Raw genomic sequence first — 22,908 nt, 5'->3', positions numbered from 1 at the left:
TGGGCACTGCATAGCGTGCGATTTCATTGGCACGGGGAAGTCATTTACGTGCATGTCAAGTGACAAAGTGTTTGTGATACGTTCTTTCTTTAACTGCAGAACCACAGGGGTTGTGTATATGGCCTCCTGTAGCTGTGTAATGAAGTATGTTGGCAAGACAGCCCGTGAAATTAGATGGAGGATAGGCGAATATGTGGGGGATATCAGAAACAAAAGAGAGACCCCTAATGAACGATATGTCAAGGCCTGCCACAACAACGATGCAAGGGTGCTGTCCTTCCAGGGAATTGAAAAAGTTCGACCTTCCCCTTCGGGAGGGGGGGGGGGGGGGGGCGACTTCAATAAATTCCTGCTTCAGAAAGAAGCACAATGGACTTTTCAGCTTCATAATGTACAGCCGGTGGGATTAAATGAACAGCTAGGCTATGTTTGCTTTATCTGAGAATTATGCATCAACAATTCCCTCATTAGGATGTTATACGCGGTAACAATACCTTTTGTCATAGTTTATCCCCATTACTGGTTTAACAGTAATTGGCCTTATACTTCAGGTGGCCTCTAGGGTCTATTGTTCCCCTGCTCGTTGATACCACCTGTCAGAGTTACCTGTGCATACAATTGTTGTTCTCTTTCTTACATCCTGGTTCCACACCCCATGTCCCCTCTGCTGGGGTATTTCATATCTCTGTGAGATACTGTAGCGTCATGTTTTAAGTCCCATTTCGTTAAACGGCTTCCCAACATGTTCTGCATCATCTTTTATCCCCTTACTATATTCCGCTCTTATCCCCTTAGTTTGTAAGCCGCTTCAATGTCCCAACACACTGCGGTATACTTACCTCAGCGAGATCGCATACTCGCTGTGCGCTGCCTGGAGGGCATAGTTTGACGGGGTTTTTCCCGCTCCTGCCCTCCGATTGGCTTTCCTCGCTCTACCTAGGGGCGGGTGTTCTCCCTTATCAACTGGCCCAGTGGTGCGTGTGCTCACGGCCATACCAGTGCCAGACCCTGCACCACAGGTGTGTTCACGTCTCTCTGCCTTTGTTATTTTGTTACTGTATCGGCTCCTGATGATACTTAACCGTTGAAACGCGCTGAGCCGCTACTAATTATAACCTCTGCCTCATTGTGTGTGCGCTGTAGCATTTTGCAGGCGTACTGTTTGGGGTGGAGATTACACAGTAATTCCTCAGCACTGCCTGCAGTTTATCTGCTGAATTGCAGACGGTAGCTGAGGATTGGTGCTTTATTAGGCACTGGGGGTCATTTGGATCTCAATGCTGCTAAAGGCTTAGGGTGTTAAAGTGGTGGACGCTAACTGTTACACCAACACACTAATCGGCAACCCGGCAGCAGGTGTGGTCACATGACCCCCATTTCGTACCATAAGTGTAGCACCACTAAGCACATAATATGAATTACCCTTGGATGTGACGCTTGGTCCCATCGGTCATAAATTTATTTATTTGATACAGTTTTGGGTGTTGGGAGTATTGCTATAGAGGCCTGTAACCGGGTGCCACCCCCCTTTTACCCAACAAATTAATAAAGATTTATTGTGTTCAATTTTAGCGTCTTATACAGGCAGTGATTAGTCAAACCCCCCCCCCCCCCTCAAATTTGATAAAAAGTTATCAAAAAGGCTTATGTAAACAATAGTAATAAAAAGTACAGCTCATTCCACAAAAAACAAGCCCTTCTACAACTCTTTAGACAGAAATATAAAACTATATAAAAAATTGTTTAATTGTTTTTTGTTAGTTTTTTCACAGTAAAACATAAAAAAGCTATATACATTTGGTATCACCAAAATCGTTGTGACCTGCAGAATAAAGTTGTCAGATTTTATTTAGCCATCAATGAATGCTGTAAAAACAAAGCCCCAAAAAACCATGGTGGAATTGCATTTTTTTTCAGGCCACAATTTTTTTTCCCATTTTCAAATACAAGATATCGTAAATAAAATGGTAACATTAAAAATAAAACTTGCTCTGCCAAAAATAAACCCTCATATGGCTATGTGAATGGAAAATTTTAAAAGTTCTGACTCTTTGAAGGCCAGAAGGGAAAAATGTACATGCAAAAACTAAAATTAGCCTGGTCCTTCAAGGGGTTGTCTCAGTTCAACAAGTGGCATTTATTATGTATGGAAAGTTAATACAAACGACTTACTAATGTATTGTTATTATCCATATTGCCTCCTTTGCTGGCTGGTTTAATTAATTGATCACATTATACACTGCTCATTTCCCTGGTTATGACCACCCTGCAATCCATCAGTGGTGGTCGTGCTTGCACACTATAGGAAAAATGCACTAGCTTATGTGCGCTCCCACGTTCCTGGCCACCAAATTAGCCAGCATTTTTTCCTATAGTGTGCAAGTTACATTGATGTTTATTGAAAGTAATTAATTTCCTCCATGAATTATGGCAACCTCAAACATGTTAAAAAGCAAAAAATAATAATATTGGCTATTTATTATTGTTGAGAGTTCTCCGTGCTCTCTGGCATAGCTATAACTGCTAAATCATTTGGTCACTGATACCAGATTGTGTGTCAATGAGCATAGACTAACTCAATAGTGCCACTGTTCCCGTCATTATGGGCTCCTATAAGGAGGTTTCGGAAATAGCTTTCCTTCCTTTTTGCCACTGAGGAAGGAAAGCTATTTCCAAAACACGTCTGGCGTTGGGCGGCAGTATTGAAACAACTATAACAAGAATATTGAAGATATCGAATAGGATTACAATATTACTACATTGAAATAAGTCTGGTGAGGGAAATAACCAAGTGCGCATGTGCGAAAACGCGAGAGCCGACATCGGAGCAGGAGGAGACGAAAGGACTGGTGAGACATCGATATTCATAACTATAACGATCTGACATTACTATAAGCCGACGGGCTATTACATTCATGTTACTGTCTACAAGATCTCACTGCAGTTAACCCATTTAGGGTTGTAATCAGCTATCATCTGCAAATCTCCATCGCAAATAAACCTGGAAGCGCACACTAGACAATTACAAGCAGGAGGCTTGAAAGTACAGACAAACATCAATATACATACTGCAGAACTGATACTAGGAGAAGTATTATTGGTAATCCTATGAGAGAGTGATCTAATAAATTAGCCGCCACAAATACTGATTAGGGTCTATTCACACGTCCGCAATTTCGTTCCGCATTTTGCGGAACGGAATTGCGGACCCATTCATTTCTATGGGGCAGCACGATGTGCTCCCCGGAGATGGAATTGCGGAGACCGCACTTCCGGGTCCGCAATTCCGTTCCCGAAAAAAATAATTGCAGACAAGAATAATTGCGGACAAGAATAGGCATATTTTATTAGTGCCTGCAATGTGCGGTCCGCAAAATGCGGAACGCACATTGCCGCTGTCCGTGTTTTGCGAATCTGTGGATCCGCAAAACACGTTACGGACGTCTGATTGGAGCCTTACATGTGTGAGCTCTACATGTAAAATAACAGGACTGCAATAATTCTTTTAGGTGTATGAACATTGATTTTGTTATCTATATGTATATGGGTATTTGTTAACTTTTTTTTATGGATGTAGAATAAATACTGTTGATTGAACTGTGAGCTAGCCATATTTTTTGGAATACATATGAACATGGGACAGGTGCCTTAGGTCAGCCAGTTTCATATGTACAAATCTGCTGACAGATGCCCTTTAACATATAGTTCCTGTATTTACAGCTGATGGCGAATATCTCAGATCCTCCAAAAGTTCCAGACAAAGCCAAGGAAGAGACGAGTCTTTACGCTTCCACACAGGTGAAATATTCCCCTACATGCTTTCAGTATAAGGGTATGTCCACATGGGGCATATTTTGCTGCAGGTGATTTTGTTGAAGATCTGCGTCAGAATCCACACGAATTACGTGCACGTTATAATGTGGATTTTGCTGGCCATTTACAGCCTATTTCACCCCGTGCAATGCAAAGGGTGAAATCCACGGTATAAACAAATTTTAAATCCGCAATGCATGCCTTTTTGTGTTTTCACAGTGTGTGGGGTGACATTTGTTTAAATCTCATTCACTTTGCGGCTTCTGTGAATCGCTGCATATTTCCATCCACAATTTGGAGGTGAAGAATTTGTAGCCAGTACACCCCCATGTGGACGTATCCTAAAAATATAACATATATAATTGCATGCCCTAACCACATTTTGGGTTGTAGAACTGGAAATACTTGATAAAATCGGCAAGAATAAGCTCTCGAAAGCCATCTTCTTAATGCAGAAAGCCATGCTGTTGAATAAAGGACTAGACTGTTCTCCTACTATGCTCCTCGAGGTAATGTTGAGCATTATCATTCTGATCAATGTCATTAAACCTTCTTGGCGTGCTGTCATTATGATTCCAGTGTATATGTTGTGCTAGTGTCTGTTACAGTAATATTGATCTTTGGCTTAAACTATAGCATAATAAAAATCTGCAATGTTACAAAGACTTTTCTATGCTTTTCTCCCAGCTTAACAATGTCTAGGACATATTTATTCTTCTTGCTTTAGACACGAGCAGTCAGAAGAACAATTTATTGCTTATTTATTTCCACGTTATTCTACTGGCAGGATTCGGAGAAATTGATTCAGCAAGCTGAAACGGAAGAAAATGCAGTCTACTTATCGTGCATTAAACAAACAGAGACAAAAGGTGGAAAAATGAATGTACCCCCCCCACCCATTTTACTTTCCAGAACAGACAATTCAATGGTGTTTAAACCAGCTCCATTTACATCTCATACTAAGGTAAATTAGTTTACAGACATAATCGACAACTGCCTATAGCTGGCTGTAGCCTTTTTTTTTTTTTTTTTATAATCAGTCATTAGTTGAATGCATACATAAAGATCTATTATTTAGTTATTAAAAATGATTTTCCTTTTGTTCTATATTCAATTCAACGCAAACACTTGATTTGTATGCACGGGAAATAACCAGCATCAATTAAAGAATAATTATTGTTTCAACTTTTTTCATAAATTTAGCTTTATAATTGAATATAAGAAACTTTGTAATAGATGTTTTCACAGAAAATGTCTCCTCTCCTCTCCCGACTGGCTAGACTAATTTCACTGCTTAAATGCATTTTCATTGAACATCAGTTAGCAACTCACTGAAGGATCATATTACATCTGCAGCCCATAAAAGTCTACTGGAGGGGGAGGAGCTTCTGGAGAGAGACAGAGGCAGAGAGATGCACAGAGGTGCTGCTGGCTTTCTTTCTATAACTGCTTTGTACGGCTGTATAATCTTGTCTGTTACTGATGTTACTACTCAAGGCTACTTTCACACTAGCGTTTTGGCTTTCCGTTTGTGAGATCTGTTCAGGGCTCTCACAAGCGGTCCAAAACGGATCAGTTTGGCCCTAATTAGGGATGAGCGAACTCGAACTGTATAGTTCGGGTTCGTACCGAATTTTGGGGTGTCCGTGACACGGACCCGAACCCGGACATTTTCGTAAAAGTCCGGGTTCGGGTTCGGTGTTCGTCGCTTTCTTCGCGCTTTTGTGACGCTTTCTTGGCGCTTTTTGAAAGGCTGCAAAGCAGCCAATCAACAAGCGTCATACTACTTGCCCCAAGAGGCCATCACAGCCATGCCTACTATTGGCATGGCTGTGATTGGCCAGAGCACCATGTGACCCAGCCTCTATTTAAGCTGGAGTCACATAGCGCCGCCCGTCACTCTGCTCTGATTAGCGTAGGGAGAGGTTGCGGCTGCGACAGTAGGGCGAGATTAGGCAGATTAACTCCTCCAAAGGACTTGATTAACTGATCGATCTGCAGCTGTGGATCATTGAGCTGCTGATCCTCAATTGCTCACTGTTTTTAGGCTGCACAGACCGTTTGTCAGTCTCATTTTTCTGGGGTGATCGGCGGCCATTTTGTGTCTTGTGGTGCGCCAGCACAAGCTGCGACCAAGTGCATTTAACCCTCAATGGTGTGGTTGTTTTTTGGCTAAAGCCTACATCAGGGTGAAGCTGTCACACCAAGTGCATTTAACCAGCAATAGTCTGTTCATTTTTTGGCCATATACAAAATCAGGGGCAAGCTGCGCCTGTCACCAAGTGCATTTAACCCTCAATGGTGTGGTTGTTTTTTGGCTAAAGCCTACATCAGGGTGAAGCTGTCACACCAAGTGCATTTAACCAGCAATAGTCTGTTCATTTTTTGGCCATATACAAAATCAGGGGCAAGCTGCGCCTGTCACCAAGTGCATTTAACCCTCAATGGTGTGGTTGTTTTTTGGCTAAAGCCTACATCAGGGTGAAGCTGTCACACCAAGTGCATTTAACCAGCAATAGTCTGTTCATTTTTTGGCCATATACAAAATCAGGGGCAAGCTGCGCCTGTCACCAAGTGCATTTAACCCTCAATGGTGTGGTTGTTTTTTGGCTAAAGCCTACATCAGGGTGAAGCTGTCACACCAAGTGCATTTAACCAGCAATAGTCTGTTCATTTTTTGGCCATATCCCAGTCTAATTCTGTCACTAAATCCATACCGGTCACCCAGCGCCTAAATACTAGGCCTCAAATTTATATCCAGCTAAATCTGTCCCTAGTGCTGTAGCTGGGCGAGTTATTTAGTGTCCGTTCAAGCACATTTCTTGTTCTGGGTTGAAATACAATTCCCAATTTAGCAATTTCATAATTTAGTGGTTCCTGCTATATCAGAGCTCTTTGAAATCTATCCCAAAAAGGGTATATAATATTGAAGGTGCACATAGGGTCATTCAGAGTAACTTCACACACACCCGCTACTGTGTATTTCCAAGTCTAATTCTGTCACTAAATCCATACCGGTGACCCAGCGCCTAAATACTAGGCCTCAAATTTAATTCCCTCTAAATCTCTCGTTACCCACCGCTGTACTGTTGTTGCTGGGCAAGATATTTAGTGTCCGTCAAAGCACATTTTTTGTTCTGGGTTGAAGTACAATTCCCAATTTAGCAATTTCATAATTTAGTGGTTTCTGCTATATCAGAGCTATTTGAAATCTATCCCAAAAAGGGTATATAATATTGAAGGTGCACATAGGGTCATTCAGAATAACTTCACACACACCCGCTACTGTGTATTTCCAAGTCTAATTCTGTCACTAAACCCATACCTGTCACCCAGCGCCTAAATACTAGGCCTCAAATTTAAATCCCTCTAAATCTCTCGTTACCGTTGTCCTGTTGTAGCTGGGAAAGTTATTTAGTGCCCGTCAAAGCACATTTTTTGTTCTGGGTTGAAGTACAATTCCCAATTTAGCAATTTCATAATTTAGTGGTTCCTGCTATATCAGAGCTATTTGAAATCTATCCCAAAAAGGGTATATAATATTGAAGGTGCACATAGGGTCATTCAGAATAACTTCACACACACCCGCTACTGTGTATTTCCAAGTCTAATTCTGTCACTAAATCCATACCGGTGACCCAGCGCCTAAATACTAGGCCTCAAATTTAATTCCCTCTAAATCTCTCGTTACCCACCGCTGTACTGTTGTTGCTGGGCAAGATATTTAGTGTCCGTCAAAGCACATTTTTTGTTCTGGGTTGAAGTACAATTCCCAATTTAGCAATTTCATAATTTAGTGGTTTCTGCTATATCAGAGCTATTTGAAATCTATCCCTAAAAGGGTATATAATATTGAAGGTGCACATAGGGTCATTCAGAATAACTTCACACACACCCGCTACTGTGTATTTCCAAGTCTAATTCTGTCACTAAACCCATACCTGTCACCCAGCGCCTAAATACTAGGCCTCAAATTTAAATCCCTCTAAATCTCTCGTTACCGTTGTCCTGTTGTAGCTGGGAAAGTTATTTAGTGCCCGTCAAAGCACATTTTTTGTTCTGGGTTGAAGTACAATTCCCAATTTAGCAATTTCATAATTTAGTGGTTCCTGCTATATCAGAGCTATTTGAAATCTATCCCAAAAAGGGTATATAATATTGAAGGTGCACATAGGGTCATTCAGAATAACTTCACACACACGCTTCTGTGCATTTCCAAGTCTAATTCTGTCACTAAATCCATACCGGTGACCCAGCGCCTAAATACTAGGCCTCAAATTTAATTCCCTCTAAATCTCTCGTTACCCACCGCTGTACTGTTGTTGCTGGGCAAGATATTTAGTGTCCGTCAAAGCACATTTTTTGTTCTGGGTTGAAGTACAATTCCCAATTTAGCAATTTCATAATTTAGTGGTTTCTGCTATATCAGAGCTATTTGAAATCTATCCCTAAAAGGGTATATAATATTGAAGGTGCACATAGGGTCATTCAGAATAACTTCACACACACCCGCTACTGTGTATTTCCAAGTCTAATTCTGTCACTAAATCCATACCGGTGACCCAGCGCCTAAATACTAGGCCTCAAATTTAATTCCCTCTAAATCTCTCGTTACCCACCGGTGTACTGTTGTTGCTGGGCAAGATATTTAGTGTCCGTCAAAGCACATTTTTTGTTCTGGGTTGAAGTACAATTCCCAATTTAGCAATTTCATAATTTAGTGGTTTCTGCTATATCAGAGCTATTTGAAATCTATCCCTAAAAGGGTATATAATATTGAAGGTGCACATAGGGTCATTCAGAATAACTTCACACACACCCGCTACTGTGTATTTCCAAGTCTAATTCTGTCACTAAACCCATACCTGTCACCCAGCGCCTAAATACTAGGCCTCAAATTTAAATCCCTCTAAATCTCTCGTTACCGTTGTCCTGTTGTAGCTGGGAAAGTTATTTAGTGCCCGTCAAAGCACATTTTTTGTTCTGGGTTGAAGTACAATTCCCAATTTAGCAATTTCATAATTTAGTGGTTCCTGCTATATCAGAGCTATTTGAAATCTATCCCAAAAAGGGTATATAATATTGAAGGTGCACATAGGGTCATTCAGAATAACTTCACACACACGCTTCTGTGCATTTCCAAGTCTAATTCTGTCACTAAATCCATACCGGTGACCCAGCGCCTAAATACTAGGCCTCAAATTTAATTCCCTCTAAATCTCTCGTTACCCACCGCTGTACTGTTGTTGCTGGGCAAGATATTTAGTGTCCGTCAAAGCACATTTTTTGTTCTGGGTTGAAGTACAATTCCCAATTTAGCAATTTCATAATTTAGTGGTTTCTGCTATATCAGAGCTATTTGAAATCTATCCCTAAAAGGGTATATAATATTGAAGGTGCACATAGGGTCATTCAGAATAACTTCACACACACCCGCTACTGTGTATTTCCAAGTCTAATTCTGTCACTAAATCCATACCGGTGACCCAGCGCCTAAATACTAGGCCTCAAATTTAATTCCCTCTAAATCTCTCGTTACCCACCGGTGTACTGTTGTTGCTGGGCAAGATATTTAGTGTCCGTCAAAGCACATTTTTTGTTCTGGGTTGAAGTACAATTCCCAATTTAGCAATTTCATAATTTAGTGGTTTCTGCTATATCAGAGCTATTTGAAATCTATCCCTAAAAGGGTATATAATATTGAAGGTGCACATAGGGTCATTCAGAATAACTTCACACACACACGCTTCTGTGCATTTCCAAGTCTAATTCTGTCACTAAATCCATACCGGTCACCCAGCGCCTAAATACTAGGCCTCAAATTTATATCCCGCTGAATTTGAATACAATACATTGGGCCAAATAATATATTTGTTGTTGTGGTGAACCATAACAATGAGAAAAACATCTAGTAAGGGACGCGGACGTGGACATGGTCGTGGTGGTGTTAGTGGACCCTCTGGTGCTGGGAGAGGACGTGGCCGTTCTGCCACATCCACACGTCCTAGTGTACCAACTACCTCAGGTCCCAGTAGCCGCCAGAATTTACAGCGATATATGGTGGGGCCCAATGCCGTTCTAAGGATGGTAAGGCCTGAGCAGGTACAGGCATTAGTCAATTGGGTGGCCGACAGTGGATCCAGCACGTTCACATTATCTCCCACCCAGTCTTCTGCAGAAAGCGCACAGATGGCGCCTGAAAACCAACCCCATCAGTCTGTCACATCACCCCCATGCATACCAGGGAAACTGTCTCAGCCTCAAGTTATGCAGCAGTCTCTTATGCTGTTTGAAGACTCCGCTGGCAGGGTTTCCCAAGGGCATCCACCTAGCCCTTCCCCAGCGGTGAAAGACATAGAATGCACTGACGCACAACCACTTATGTTTCCTGATGATGAGGACATGGGAATACCACCTCAGCATGTCTCTGATGATGACGAAACACAGGTGCCAACTGCTGCGTCTTTCTGCAGTGTGCAGACTGAACAGGAGGTCAGGGATCAAGACTGGGTGGAAGACGATGCAGGGGACGATGAGGTCCTAGACCCCACATGGAATGAAGGTCGTGCCACTGACTTTCACAGTTCGGAGGAAGAGGCAGTGGTGAGACCGAGCCAACAGCGTAGCAAAAGAGGGAGCAGTGGGCAAAAGCAGAACACCCGCCGCCAAGAGACTCCGCCTGCTACTGACCGCCGCCATCTGGGACCGAGCACCCCAAAGGCAGCTTCAAGGAGTTCCCTGGCATGGCACTTCTTCAAACAATGTGCTGACGACAAGACCCGAGTGGTTTGCACGCTGTGCCATCAGAGCCTGAAGCGAGGCATTAACGTTCTGAACCTGAGCACAACCTGCATGACCAGGCACCTGCATGCAAAGCATGAACTGCAGTGGAGTAAACACCTTAAAACCAAGGAAGTCACTCAGGCTCCCCCTGCTACCTCTTCTGCTGCTGCCGCCTCGGCCTATTCTGCTGCTGCCGCCTCGGCCTCTTCCTCCGCCTCTGGAGGAACGTTGGCACCTGCCGCCCAGCAAACAGGGGATGTACCACCAACACCACCACCACCACCTCCGTCACCAAGCGTCTCAACCATGTCACACGCCAGCGTTCAGCTCTCCATCTCACAAACATTTGATAGAAAGCGTAAATTCCCACCTAGCCACCCTCGATCCCTGGCCCTGAATGCCAGCATTTCTAAACTACTGGCCTATGAAATGCTGTCATTTAGGCTGGTGGACACAGACAGCTTCAAACAGCTCATGTCGCTTGCTGTCCCACAGTATGTTGTTCCCAGCCGGCACTACTTCTCCAAGAGAGCCGTGCCTTCCCTGCACAACCAAGTATCCGATAAAATCAAGTGTGCACTGCGCAACGCCATCTGTAGCAAGGTCCACCTAACCACAGATACGTGGACCAGTAAGCACGGCCAGGGACGCTATATCTCCCTAACTGCACACTGGGTAAATGTAGTGGCAGCTGGGCCCCAGGCGGAGAGCTGTTTGGCGCACGTCCTTCCGCCGCCAAGGATCGCAGGGCAACATTCTTTGCCTCCTGTTGCCACCTCCTCCTTCTCGGCTTCCTCCTCCTCTTCTTCCACCTGCTCATCCAGTCAGCCACACACCTTCACCACCAACTTCAGCACAGCCCGGGGTAAACGTCAGCAGGCCATTCTGAAACTCATATGTTTGGGGGACAGGCCCCACACCGCACAGGAGTTGTGGCGGGGTATAGAACAACAGACCGACGAGTGGTTGCTGCCGGTGAGCCTCAAGCCCGGCCTGGTGGTGTGTGATAATGGGCGAAATCTCGTTGCAGCTCTGGGACTAGCCAATTTGACGCACATCCCTTGCTTGGCGCATGTGCTGAATTTGGTGGTGCAGAAGTTCATTCACAACTACCCCGACATGTCAGAGCTGCTGCATAAAGTGCGGGCCGTCTGTTCGCGCTTCCGGCGTTCACATCCTGCTGCTGCTCGCCTGTCTGCGCTACAGCGTAACTTCGGCCTTCCCGCTCACCGCCTCATATGCGACGTGCCCACCAGGTGGAACTCCACCTTGCACATGCTGGACAGACTGTGCGAGCAGCAGCAGGCCATAGTGGAGTTTCAGCTGCAGCACGCACGGGTCAGTCGCACTACAGAACAGCACCACTTCACCACCAATGACTGGGCCTCCATGCGAGACCTGTGTGCCCTGTTGCGCTGTTTCGAGTACTCCACCAACATGGCCAGTGGCGATGACACCGTTATCAGCGTTACAATACCACTTCTATGTCTCCTTGAGAAAACACTTAGGGCGATGATGGAAGAGGAGGTGGCCCAGGAGGAGGAGGAGGAGGAGGAGGAAGAGGGGTCATTTTTAGCACTTTCAGGCCAGTCTCTTCGAAGTGACTCAGAGGGAGGTTTTTGGCAACAGCAGAGGCCAGGTACAAATGTGGCCAGCCAGGGCCCACTACTGGAGGACGAGGAGGACGAGGATGAGGAGGAGGTGGAGGAGGATGAGGATGAAGCATGGTCACAGCGGGGTGGCACCCAACGCAGCTCGGGTCCATCACTGGTGCGTGGCTGGGGGGAAAGGCAGGACGATGACGATACGCCTCCCACAGAGGACAGCTTGTCCTTATCCCTGGGCAGCCTGGCACACATGAGCGACTACATGCTGCAGTGCCTGCGCAACGACAGCAGAGTTGCCCACATTTTAACCTGTGCGGACTACTGGGTTGCCACCCTGCTGGATCCACGCTACAAAGACAATGTGCCCACCTTACTTCCTGCACTGGAGCGTGATAGGAAGATGCGCGAGTACAAGCGCACGTTGGTAGACACGCTACTGAGAGCATTCCCAAATGTCACAGGGGAACAAGTGGAAGCCCAAGGCCAAGGCAGAGGAGGAGCAAGAGGTCGCCAAGGCAGCTGTGTCACGGCCAGCTCCTCTGAGGGCAGGGTTAGCATGGCAGAGATGTGGAAAACTTTTGTCAACACGCCACAGCTAACTGCACCACCACCTGATACGCAACGTGTTAGCAGGAGGCAACATTTCACTAACATGGTGGAACAGTACGTGTGCACACCCCTCCACGTACTGACTGATGGTTCGGCCCCATTCAACTTCTGGGTCTCTAAATTGTCCACGTGGCCAGAGCTAGCCTTTTATGCCTTGGAGGTGCTGGCCTGCCCGGCAGCCAGCGTTTTGTCTGAACGTGTATTCAGCACGGCAGGGGGCGTCATTACAGACAAACGCAGCCGCCTGTCTACAGCCAATGTGGACAAGCTGACGTTCATAAAAATGAACCAGGCATGGATCCCACAGGACCTGTCCGTCCCTTGTCCAGATTAGACATTAACTACCTCCCCATAACCATATATTATTGGACTCCAGGGCACTTCCTCATTCAATCCTATTTTTATTTTCATTTTACCATTATATTGCGAGGCTACCCAAAGTTGAATGAACCTCTCCTCTGCCTGTGTGCTAGGCCTAAATATATGCCAATGGACTGTTGCAGTGGTGGGTGACGTGAAGCCTCATTCTCTGCTATGACATGCAGACTGATTCTCTGCTGACATGAAGCCAGATCCTCTGTTACGGGAGCTCTCTCCTCTGCCTGGGTGCTGGGCCTAAATTTATGACAATTGACTGTTGCAGTGGTGGGTGACGTGAAGCCTGATTCTCTGCTATGATATGAAGACTGATTCTCTGCTGACATGAAGCCAGATTGTCTGTTACGGGACCTTTCTCCTCTGCCTGGGTTCTGGGCCTAAATTTATGAAAATTGACTGTTGCAGTGGTGGGTGACGTGAAGCCTGATTCTCTGCTATGATATGAAGACTGATTCTCTGCTGACATGAAGCCAGATTGTCTGTTACGGGACCTTTCTCCTCTGCCTGGGTTCTGGGCCTAAATTTATGAAAATTGACTCTTACAGTGGTGGGTGACGTGAAGCCTGATTCTCTGCTATGATATGAAGACTGATTCTCTGCTGACATGAAGCCAGATTCTCTGTTACGGGACCTCTCTCCTCTGCCTGGGTGCTGGGCCTAAATTTATGACAATGGACTGTTGCAGTGGTGGCTGACGTGAAGCCTGATTCTCTGCTATGACATGCAGACTGATTCTCTGCTGTCATGAAGCCAGATTGTCTGTTACGGGACCTCTCTGCTCTGCCTGTGTGCTAGGCCTAAATATATGCCAATGGACTGTTGCAGTGGTGGCTGACGTGAAGCCTCATTCTCTGCTATGACATGCAGACTAATTCTCTGCTGACATGAAGCCAGATTGTCTGTTACGGGACCTCTCTCCTCTGCCTGGGTGCTGGGCCTAAATTTATGACAATGGACTGTTGCAGTGGTGGCTGACGTGAAGCCTGATTCTCTGCTATGACATGCAGACTAATTCTCTGCTGACATGAAGCCAGATTGTCTGTTACGGGACCTCTCTCCTCTGCCTGGGTGCTGGGCCTAAATATATGCCAATGGACTGTTGCAGTGGTGGCTGACGTGAAGCCTCATTCTCTGCTATGACATGCAGACTAATTCTCTGCTGTCATGAAGCCAGATTGTCTGTTACGGGACCTCTCTGCTCTGCCTGTGTGCTAGGCCTAAATATATGCCAATGGACTGTTGCAGTGGTGGGTGACGTGAAGCCTCATTCTCTGCTATGACATGCAGACTGATTCTCTGCTGACATGAAGACAGATTCTCTGTTACGGGACCTCCCTCCTCTGCCTGGGTGCTGGGCCTAAATATATGCCAATGGACTGTTGCAGTGGTGGGTGACGTGAAGCCTCATTCTCTGCTATGACATGCAGACTGATTCTCTGCTGACATGAAGCCAGATTGTCTGTTACGGGACCTCTCTGCTCTGCCTGTGTGCTAGGCCTAAATATATGCCAATGGACTGTTGCAGTGGTGGGTGACGTGAAGCCTCATTCTCTGCTATGACATGCAGACTGATTCTCTGCTGACATGAAGCCAGATCCTCTGTTACGGGAGCTCTCTCCTCTGCCTGGGTGCTGGGCCTAAATTTATGACAATTGACTGTTGCAGTGGTGGGTGACGTGAAGCCTGATTCTCTGCTATGATATGAAGACTGATTCTCTGCTGACATGAAGCCAGATTGTCTGTTACGGGACCTTTCTCCTCTGCCTGGGTTCTGGGCCTAAATTTATGAAAATTGACTCTTACAGTGGTGGGTGACGTGAAGCCTGATTCTCTGCTATGATATGAAGACTGATTCTCTGCTGACATGAAGCCAGATTCTCTGTTACGGGACCTCTCTCCTCTGCCTGGGTGCTGGGTAGTGTTGAGCGCGAATATTCGAAAAGCAAATTTTTTTCGCGAATATCGCAACTTCGCGATTTCGCGAATATTTCGAATATAGTGCTATATATTCGTAAAAACGAATATTCGTTTTTTGTTTCCCCCCCCCCCCCCCACAAAATTACAGTACACATATAATTGATTGTTTCCCAAAGGTCCAACAGCTCAGATCTTACTCACATTGCCTAGAAAGTGATTGAGGCGCGAATCTTCGTAAGGCGATTTTATTAGCGCACATGCGAATATCGGCACGTCCCAGAACAGAGGCAAAGGGCTTTGCATTCATACATTAGTGAATTGAGTTGCGAATCTTCGTAAGGCGATTTTATTAGCGCACATGCGAATATCTACACTTGTCCCAGAACAGAGGCAAAGGGCTTTGCATTCATACATTAGTGATTGAATTGAGCTGCGAATCTTCGTAAGGCGATTTTATTAACGCAAATGCAAATATCTACACTTGTCCCCAGAACAGAGAGGCAAAGGCCTGTGCATTCATATAGTATAGCACCATATTCGCGAATACGTAGAACTTCGTAAAATTCGATTTACGAATATTCGTATTTTTTATTTTACTTTCCACCTTACAGATTACATTGATCTGTACTCTGTCAACTACTGTCATCACCCCCCACTGTATCTCGATTGATTCCCAAAAGTCTCACATTCCCTAGAAAGTGATTGAGGTGCGAATCTTCGTAAGGCGATTTTATTAGCGCACATGCGAATATCTACACTTGTCCCAGAACAGAGGCAAAGGGCATTGCATTCATACATTAGTGATTGAATTGAGTTGCGAATCTTCGTAAGGCGATTTCATTAGCGCACATGTGAATTTTGCATAGCATATGTATTATGCGATAATTCGAATTATCGCATATGCGAAATAATAACGAATTTGAATAATCGCGAATATTTTACGAATATTCTTTCGAATATTCACAAAATTTCGCAAATTCGAATATGGGACATGCCGCTCAACACTAGTGCTGGGCCTAAATTTATGACAATGGACTGTTGCAGTGGTGGGTGACGTGAAGCCTGATTCTCTGCTATGACATGCAGACTGATTCTCTGCTGACATGAAGCCAGATTGTCTGTTACGGGACCTCTCTCCTCTGCCTGGGTGCTGGGCCTAAATATATGCCAATGGACTGTTGCAGTGGTGGCTGACGTGAAGCCTCATTCTCTGCTATGACATGCAGACTAATTCTCTGCTGACATGAAGACAGATTCTCTGTTACGGGACCTCTCTCCTCTGCCTGGGTGCCGGGGCCTAAATATCTGAGAATGGACTGTTCCAGTGGTGGCTGACGTGAAGCCTCATTCTCTGCTATGACATGCAGACTAATTCTCTGCTGACATGAAGACAGATTCTCTGTTACGGGACCTCCCTCCTCTGCCTGGGTGCTGGGCCTAAATATATGCCAATGGACTGTTGCAGTGGTGGCTGACGTGAAGCCTCATTCTCTGCTATGACATGCAGACTAATTCTCTGCTGACATGAAGACAGATTCTCTGTTACGGGACCTCCCTCCTCTGCCTGGGTGCTGGGCCTAAATATATGCCAATGGACTGTTGCAGTGGTGGCTGACGTGAAGCCTCATTCTCTGCTATGACATGCAGACTGATTCTCTGCTGACATGAAGCCAGATTCTCTGTTACGGGACCTCTCTCCTCTGCCTGTGTGTGTGCTGGGCCTAAATATATGCCAATGGACTGTTGCAGTGGTGGCTGACGTGAAGCCTCATTCTCTGCTATGACATGCAGACTGATTCTCTGCTGACATGAAGCCAGATTCTCTGTTACGGGACCTCTCTCCTCTGCCTGTGTGTGTGCTGGGCCTAAATATATGCCAATGGACTGTTGCAGTGGTGGCTGACGTGAAGCCTCATTCTCTGCTATGACATGCAGACTAATTCTCTGCTGACATGAAGACAGATTCTCTGTTACGGGACCTCCCTCCTCTGCCTGGGTGCTGGGCCTAAATATATGCCAATGGACTGTTGCAGTGGTGGCTGACGTGAAGCCTCATTCTCTGCTATGACATGCAGACTGATTCTCTGCTGACATGAAGCCAGATTCTCTGTTACGGGACCTCTCTCCTCTGCCTGTGTGTGTGCTGGGCCTAAATATATGCCAATGGACTGTTGCAGTGGTGGCTGACGTGAAGCCTCATTCTCTGCTATGACATGCAGACTGATTCTCTGCTGACATGAAGCCAGATTCTCTGTTACGGGACCTCTCTCCTCTGCCTGTGTGTGTGCTGGGCCTAAATATATGCCAATGGACTGTTGCAGTGGTGGCTGACGTGAAGCCTCATTCTCTGCTATGACATGCAGACTAATTCTCTGCTGACATGAAGACAGATTCTCTGTTACGGGACCTCCCTCCTCTGCCTGGGTGCTGGGCCTAAATATATGCCAATGGACTGTTGCAGTGGTGGCTGACGTGAAGCCTCATTCTCTGCTATGACATGCAGACTAATTCTCTGCTGACATGAAGACAGATTCTCTGTTACGGGACCTCTCTCCTCTGCCTGGGTGCCGGGGCCTAAATATCTGAGAATGGACTGTTCCAGTGGTGGGTGACGGGAAGCCAGATTCTCTGCTATGGAACCTCTCTCCAATTGATTTTGGTTAATTTTTATTTATTTAATTTTTATTTTAATTCATTTCCCTATCCACATTTGTTTGCAGGGGATTTACCTACATGTTGCTGCCTTTTGCAGCCCTCTAGCTCTTTCCTGGGCTGTTTTACAGCCTTTTTAGTGCCGAAAAGTTCGGGTCCCCATTGACTTCAATGGGGTTCGGGTTCGGGACGAAGTTCGGATCGGGTTCGGATCCCGAACCCGAACATTTCCGGGATGTTCGGCCGAACTTCTCGAACCCGAACATCCAGGTGTTCGCTCAACTCTAGCCCTAATGCATTCTGAATGGAAAAGGATCCGCTCAGAATGCATCAGTTTGGTTCCGTTCCGTCTCTATTCCGCTTTGGAGGCGGACACCAAAACGCTGCTTGTAGCGTTTTGATGTCTGTCTGACAAAACTGAGCCAATCCGTCCTGGCACACAATGTAAGTCAATGGGGACGGATCCGTTTTCTCTGACACAATCTGGCACAATAGAAAACAGATCCATCCTCCATTGACTTTCAATGGTGTTCAAGACGGATCCGTCTTTGCTATGTTGAAGATAATACAAACGGATCCGTTCATGACGGATGCAGATGGTTGTATTATCTGAACAGATCCATCTATGCAGATCCATGACGGATCCGCACTTAACGCGACTGTGAAAGTAGCCTTAGGGTGTGCTAAAGAGAGATCATAAAATAGTCGATAAATCAGAAAAAAGAGGCATGTCCATCAAGTCCAACCTTTAAATCGTACCATTTTGATCCATGGGAGGCAAATGACATCAGCCCCAAATTAGACTGCTTACTTTTGACTAGAGACAGGGAACATATTCAGTAATCATTGTATATTGGCAAGTAATGTCCTTTCTTATTCTCAGCTGGAAACCTCCTTTCATGTAGTGCTGCATGCACTTATTCAGTCCACTTGGGTCTAAAAACCTATAAAAGAATAAAAAAAAATAAAAGGAAAAAAGTGTTAAACTAGAAAAAGTAAAATGTATTTGTCATTACATCCAAACACTGGTCTAATGCTGAAAATTGGTTGAATGTGGTTGAAGTAAATAGAGTTATGTATTTTGACCAAAATTACTGTTTCGAAGTATACCAGTCTTTTTTCTCTCTCTCTCTCTCTCTCTCCTTTTTTTTTTTTTTTTTTACATGATCTTGCATAATATTTTTTTATCTGAAAGTGATACAGGTGTTTAAGGGCATCTATCACCACATTTGTACCCATGATACTGGTTGATCTGTTATATGTGCACTTGGGAGCTGAAGGCATCTGTGTTGGTACCATGTCCTGCCTGTCCAATAAAAAAGTCACCACCTGGATTTAACTAAGCAAATAGTTATGATCCTCCTATTGGATAATTACTGCATGGGCGATTATCTTTCAGCTGGCAACAAGTTATTTAACCCCAACTGGTGCAATGAGTTGCTTCTCATTTCTTAAAGATGACCTTTCACCTGGAAAAACATTGTGAACTAAGTATCATGACATATACAGCGGCGCCCAGGGATCTCACTGCACTCACTATTATCCCTGGGCGCCGCTCCGTTCGGCCGCGATGTCCTCCGGTATCTTCGCTCACTTGGTTATAGTAGGCGGAGACTTAGGGGACTTGGTTATAGTAGGGGGAGTCTGCCCTTGTTCTGCTGGGCGTCTCCTCCTCCTAGGCTGTAGCGCTGGCCAATCGCAGCGCAGAGCTCACAGCCTGGGAGTTTTTTTTCTCCCCAGGCTGTGAGCTCTGCGCTGCGATTGGCCAGCACTACAGCCTAGGAGGAGATGCCCAGCAGAACAAGGGCAGACGCCGCCTACTTTAACCAAGTTCCCTAAGTCTCCGCCTACTATAACCAAGTGAGCGAAGATACCGGAGGACATCGCGGCCGAACGGAGCGGCGCCCAGGGATAATAGTGAGTGCAGTGAGATCCCTGGGCGCCGCTGTATATGTCATGATACTTAGTTCACAATGTTTTTCCAGGTGAAAGGTCCTCTTTAAACAACCATGTCGAAAGACACATCTCCTGGTCGTGGAAAAGATGTTAGTCTGTTTGAGAAGGGTCAAATCATTGACATGCTTCAAGCAAAGAAAACATCTAAGGAGATTGCAGAAACTACTAAAATTGGGTTAAGAACTGTCCAACGTATTATTAAAAACTGGAAGGCTAGTTGGAACCCATCGTATTCCAGGAAGAAATGTGGCGGGGAAAAAATCCTGAATGATCGTGATCGGCAATCACTTAAACATTTGGTGAAATCAAATCGAAGAAAAACAACAGTAGAACTCATGGCTATGTTTAATAGTAAAAGTAAGAGCATTTCCCCACGGACAATGCGAAGGGAACTCAGAGGATTGGGACTGAACAACTGTGTAGCCGTAAGAAAACCGCTAATCAGTGAGGCAAACCAGAAAAAAAGGCTTCAATTTGCTAGGGAGCATAAAGTTTGGACTCTGGAGTAATGGAAGAAGGTCATGTGGTCTGAGGAGTCCAGATTTACCCTGTTCCAGAGTGATGGGCGCATCAGGGTAAGAAGAGAGGCAGATGAAGTTATGCACCCATCATGCCTAGTGCCTACTGTACAAGCCTGTGGGGGCAGTGCTATGATCTGGGGTTGCTGCAGTTGGTCAGGTCTAGGTTCAGCAACACTATGTGCCCCAAGAATGAGGTCAGCTGACTACCTGAACATACTGAATGACCAGGTTATTCCATCAGTGGATTTATTCTTCCCTGATGGCACGGGCATATTCCAAGATGACAATGGCAGGATTCATCGGGCTCAAATTGTGAAAGAGTGGTTTAAGGAGCATGAGACATCATTTTCACACATGGATTGGCCACCATGTGTTTTTTGGTGGCGACTTTCTTTTTGGACAGGCAGTGAATGAAAAACAATGGGGCACATTTATTAAGACCGGCGTTTTAGACACCGGTCTTAATAACCCCTATACCTGACGGTTGATCCGCCACAGTTATGAAGAAGGGCAGGTCTCTCCATAACTTTGGTGCATCCAGCGCCAGTTTGGCGCATCCAGCGCATCCAGCATCCTAGCTGTCTTACATTTAGACCATTTTTTACGCCTAAAGCAGGCATAGAAAATGGTAAATGAGAAATCCCCTTTCCTTTCGTGCCCATGCCATGCCCACTTTTTTAGACCTGGCAGGAGCATGGAAAAGTCGCAAAACAGTCGAAAATCTGCGGCAGAAATACGCCTAATTTAGGCGTATTTCTGTTTAATAAATGACACCCAATGTTATATATATACTGTATATATATGAGCCTCTAGGAGCAACGTTTTCACTGCCTGGCCCTGTCAAATAAAGTGAAGAGGGTGGGGCAGTTGCAGAGAGAGCTAAACCTCTAGGTGTAATAGTAACACCCCCATTGCTCCTAGAGGCTCATTTGCATATATTAAAACATCATTTTTCTCAGCAATGCGGGCACATATGAACATGGGACCAACACAGATGCCTTCAGCTGCCAAGTGCACATGTAACAGGTCAGCCAGTGTCATAGGGACAAATCTGCTGACAGATGCTTTTAAGATATTGTATATTTTCCATCTAACAGCCTTTTGTTTTCCCATGAATCTTTTGCCTTGATTTGTCACAATATTTTTTTACTATATTTCCATGTTTGTTTGTTTTTTATAGGTGGCCTGGTACTCTTTATTTGGGCGGTGTGTAACAGGCCCCAACTTAAAAGTACGGTTAAATGATCGTTCTCTTTTGGGAACTGGAGAGCAGGTAAAACCTCTTAACGTTTTGTGTGATATTCTGTATATTGTAGATAAAGGATATTACAATGTATGGAAATATTAAAATTGTGGGCGAGCACACTGCATTTGGACTTATAAAATCAATAGAATTTAATTAAATCACATTGTGCTCGCCCACAATTTTAATTTTATACTAACACTTATCATTAGAGGGTGGGTGTCCCTCTATTTTGGGTTAGCAGCACCTATTCCACAATCTCGCCCAGAGTGAGCCACCGTTGTGAAGTTTATAATGTATGGAAATACCTTTAAGGTACATGCACACGTTCAGGATTCATGTGCGGAGAATCCGCACTGAAATCCGCAGGTGTTCGCAGGCAAATCCGTCCAGTCAATCCGCATCAATTGCAAATTTGGTGCTGATTTTCCGCATGCGGATTTCACTAAGTGAATTAAGAAAATCCGGTCAGGAAAAATAAAATAAAAATAAATTGACATGCTGTGGATTTTAAAATCCGCACCGCAGGTCAAAATCCATGCGGAAAAATCTGCATCATGTGCATTGAGAATTTCAAATTCTCATAGAATACAATGTACATGACCTACAGTGCGGTTTATCCGCACGCAATCCTGATCGTGTGCATTTAGCCTTATACTTCATTTGTTAGTATTGTAAATGGTTGTTTATTCAAATCAAACTTAAAGGGGTCGTCTCACTTCAACAAATAGCATTTATCATGTAGAGAAAGTTAATACAAGGCACTTACTAATGTATTGTTATTATCCATATTGCTTACTTTGCTGCTTGTTTCCATGGTTACAACCACCCTGTAATCTACCAGTGGTGGTCGTGCTTGCACACTATAGGAAAAAGCACTAGGTTATGTGCACTCCCACGGTCCCAGACCGCAAATAGGCCGGCATTTTTCCTATATTGTGCAAGCATGACCACCATTGCTGGATTGCAGGGTGGATGTAACCATGGAAACAGGCAGTGTGAAATGTGATGGAAAAATTAATCCAGCCAGCAAAGGAAGCAATATGGATAATAACAATACATTAGTAAGTGCTTTGTATTAACTTTCTCTACATGGTAAATGCCACTTACTGAAGTGAGACAAAATTTAAAGGGGTTAGCCCTTATCTATTACTAGCTGCACATGGGCTGGGAACATCACATGCACGCAGCTAGTAATAATAAATAATATGCCTAATTTAGATTTACTTGAAGGTCTGTTTACCTGCTTCCTGGGGCTACGCCCCCAAAATGGCTGCTGGTGGAGGGTCCCATCCATTAGCGGTCTCCATTCACTTACACTGGGCATGGACTACACTTGTGCTAGTTTCCCTGTCTATCCCCATTGTAAGTGATGGATGAGAGAGTGCAACGTCTGGAAACACGTCAACGTAACTACAAGTGAGCATAG

General features: G+C 44.9%; 1 protein-coding gene across 1 annotated transcript in view; it reads left to right on the top strand.

The window, feature by feature from the left end:
* Positions 1-22,908, top strand: part of CFAP54 (cilia and flagella associated protein 54) — a 383,858-nt gene that overhangs the window by 83,268 nt on the left and 277,682 nt on the right. Inside the window, exons 19-22 of the mRNA XM_044280574.1 lie at positions 3,721-3,798; positions 4,207-4,322; positions 4,601-4,777; positions 21,417-21,509. Coding sequence (XP_044136509.1) covers positions 3,721-3,798; positions 4,207-4,322; positions 4,601-4,777; positions 21,417-21,509 — 464 coding nt within the window. The remainder of the gene's footprint in view (positions 1-3,720; positions 3,799-4,206; positions 4,323-4,600; positions 4,778-21,416; positions 21,510-22,908) is intronic.

This window comes from Bufo gargarizans, chromosome 2, assembly GCF_014858855.1.
Source record: "Bufo gargarizans isolate SCDJY-AF-19 chromosome 2, ASM1485885v1, whole genome shotgun sequence".
NCBI lineage: Eukaryota > Metazoa > Chordata > Amphibia > Anura > Bufonidae > Bufo > Bufo gargarizans.
The sequence above is the reverse complement of the archived record's forward strand: the minus strand, read 5'-3'. Positions and strand labels throughout refer to the sequence as shown.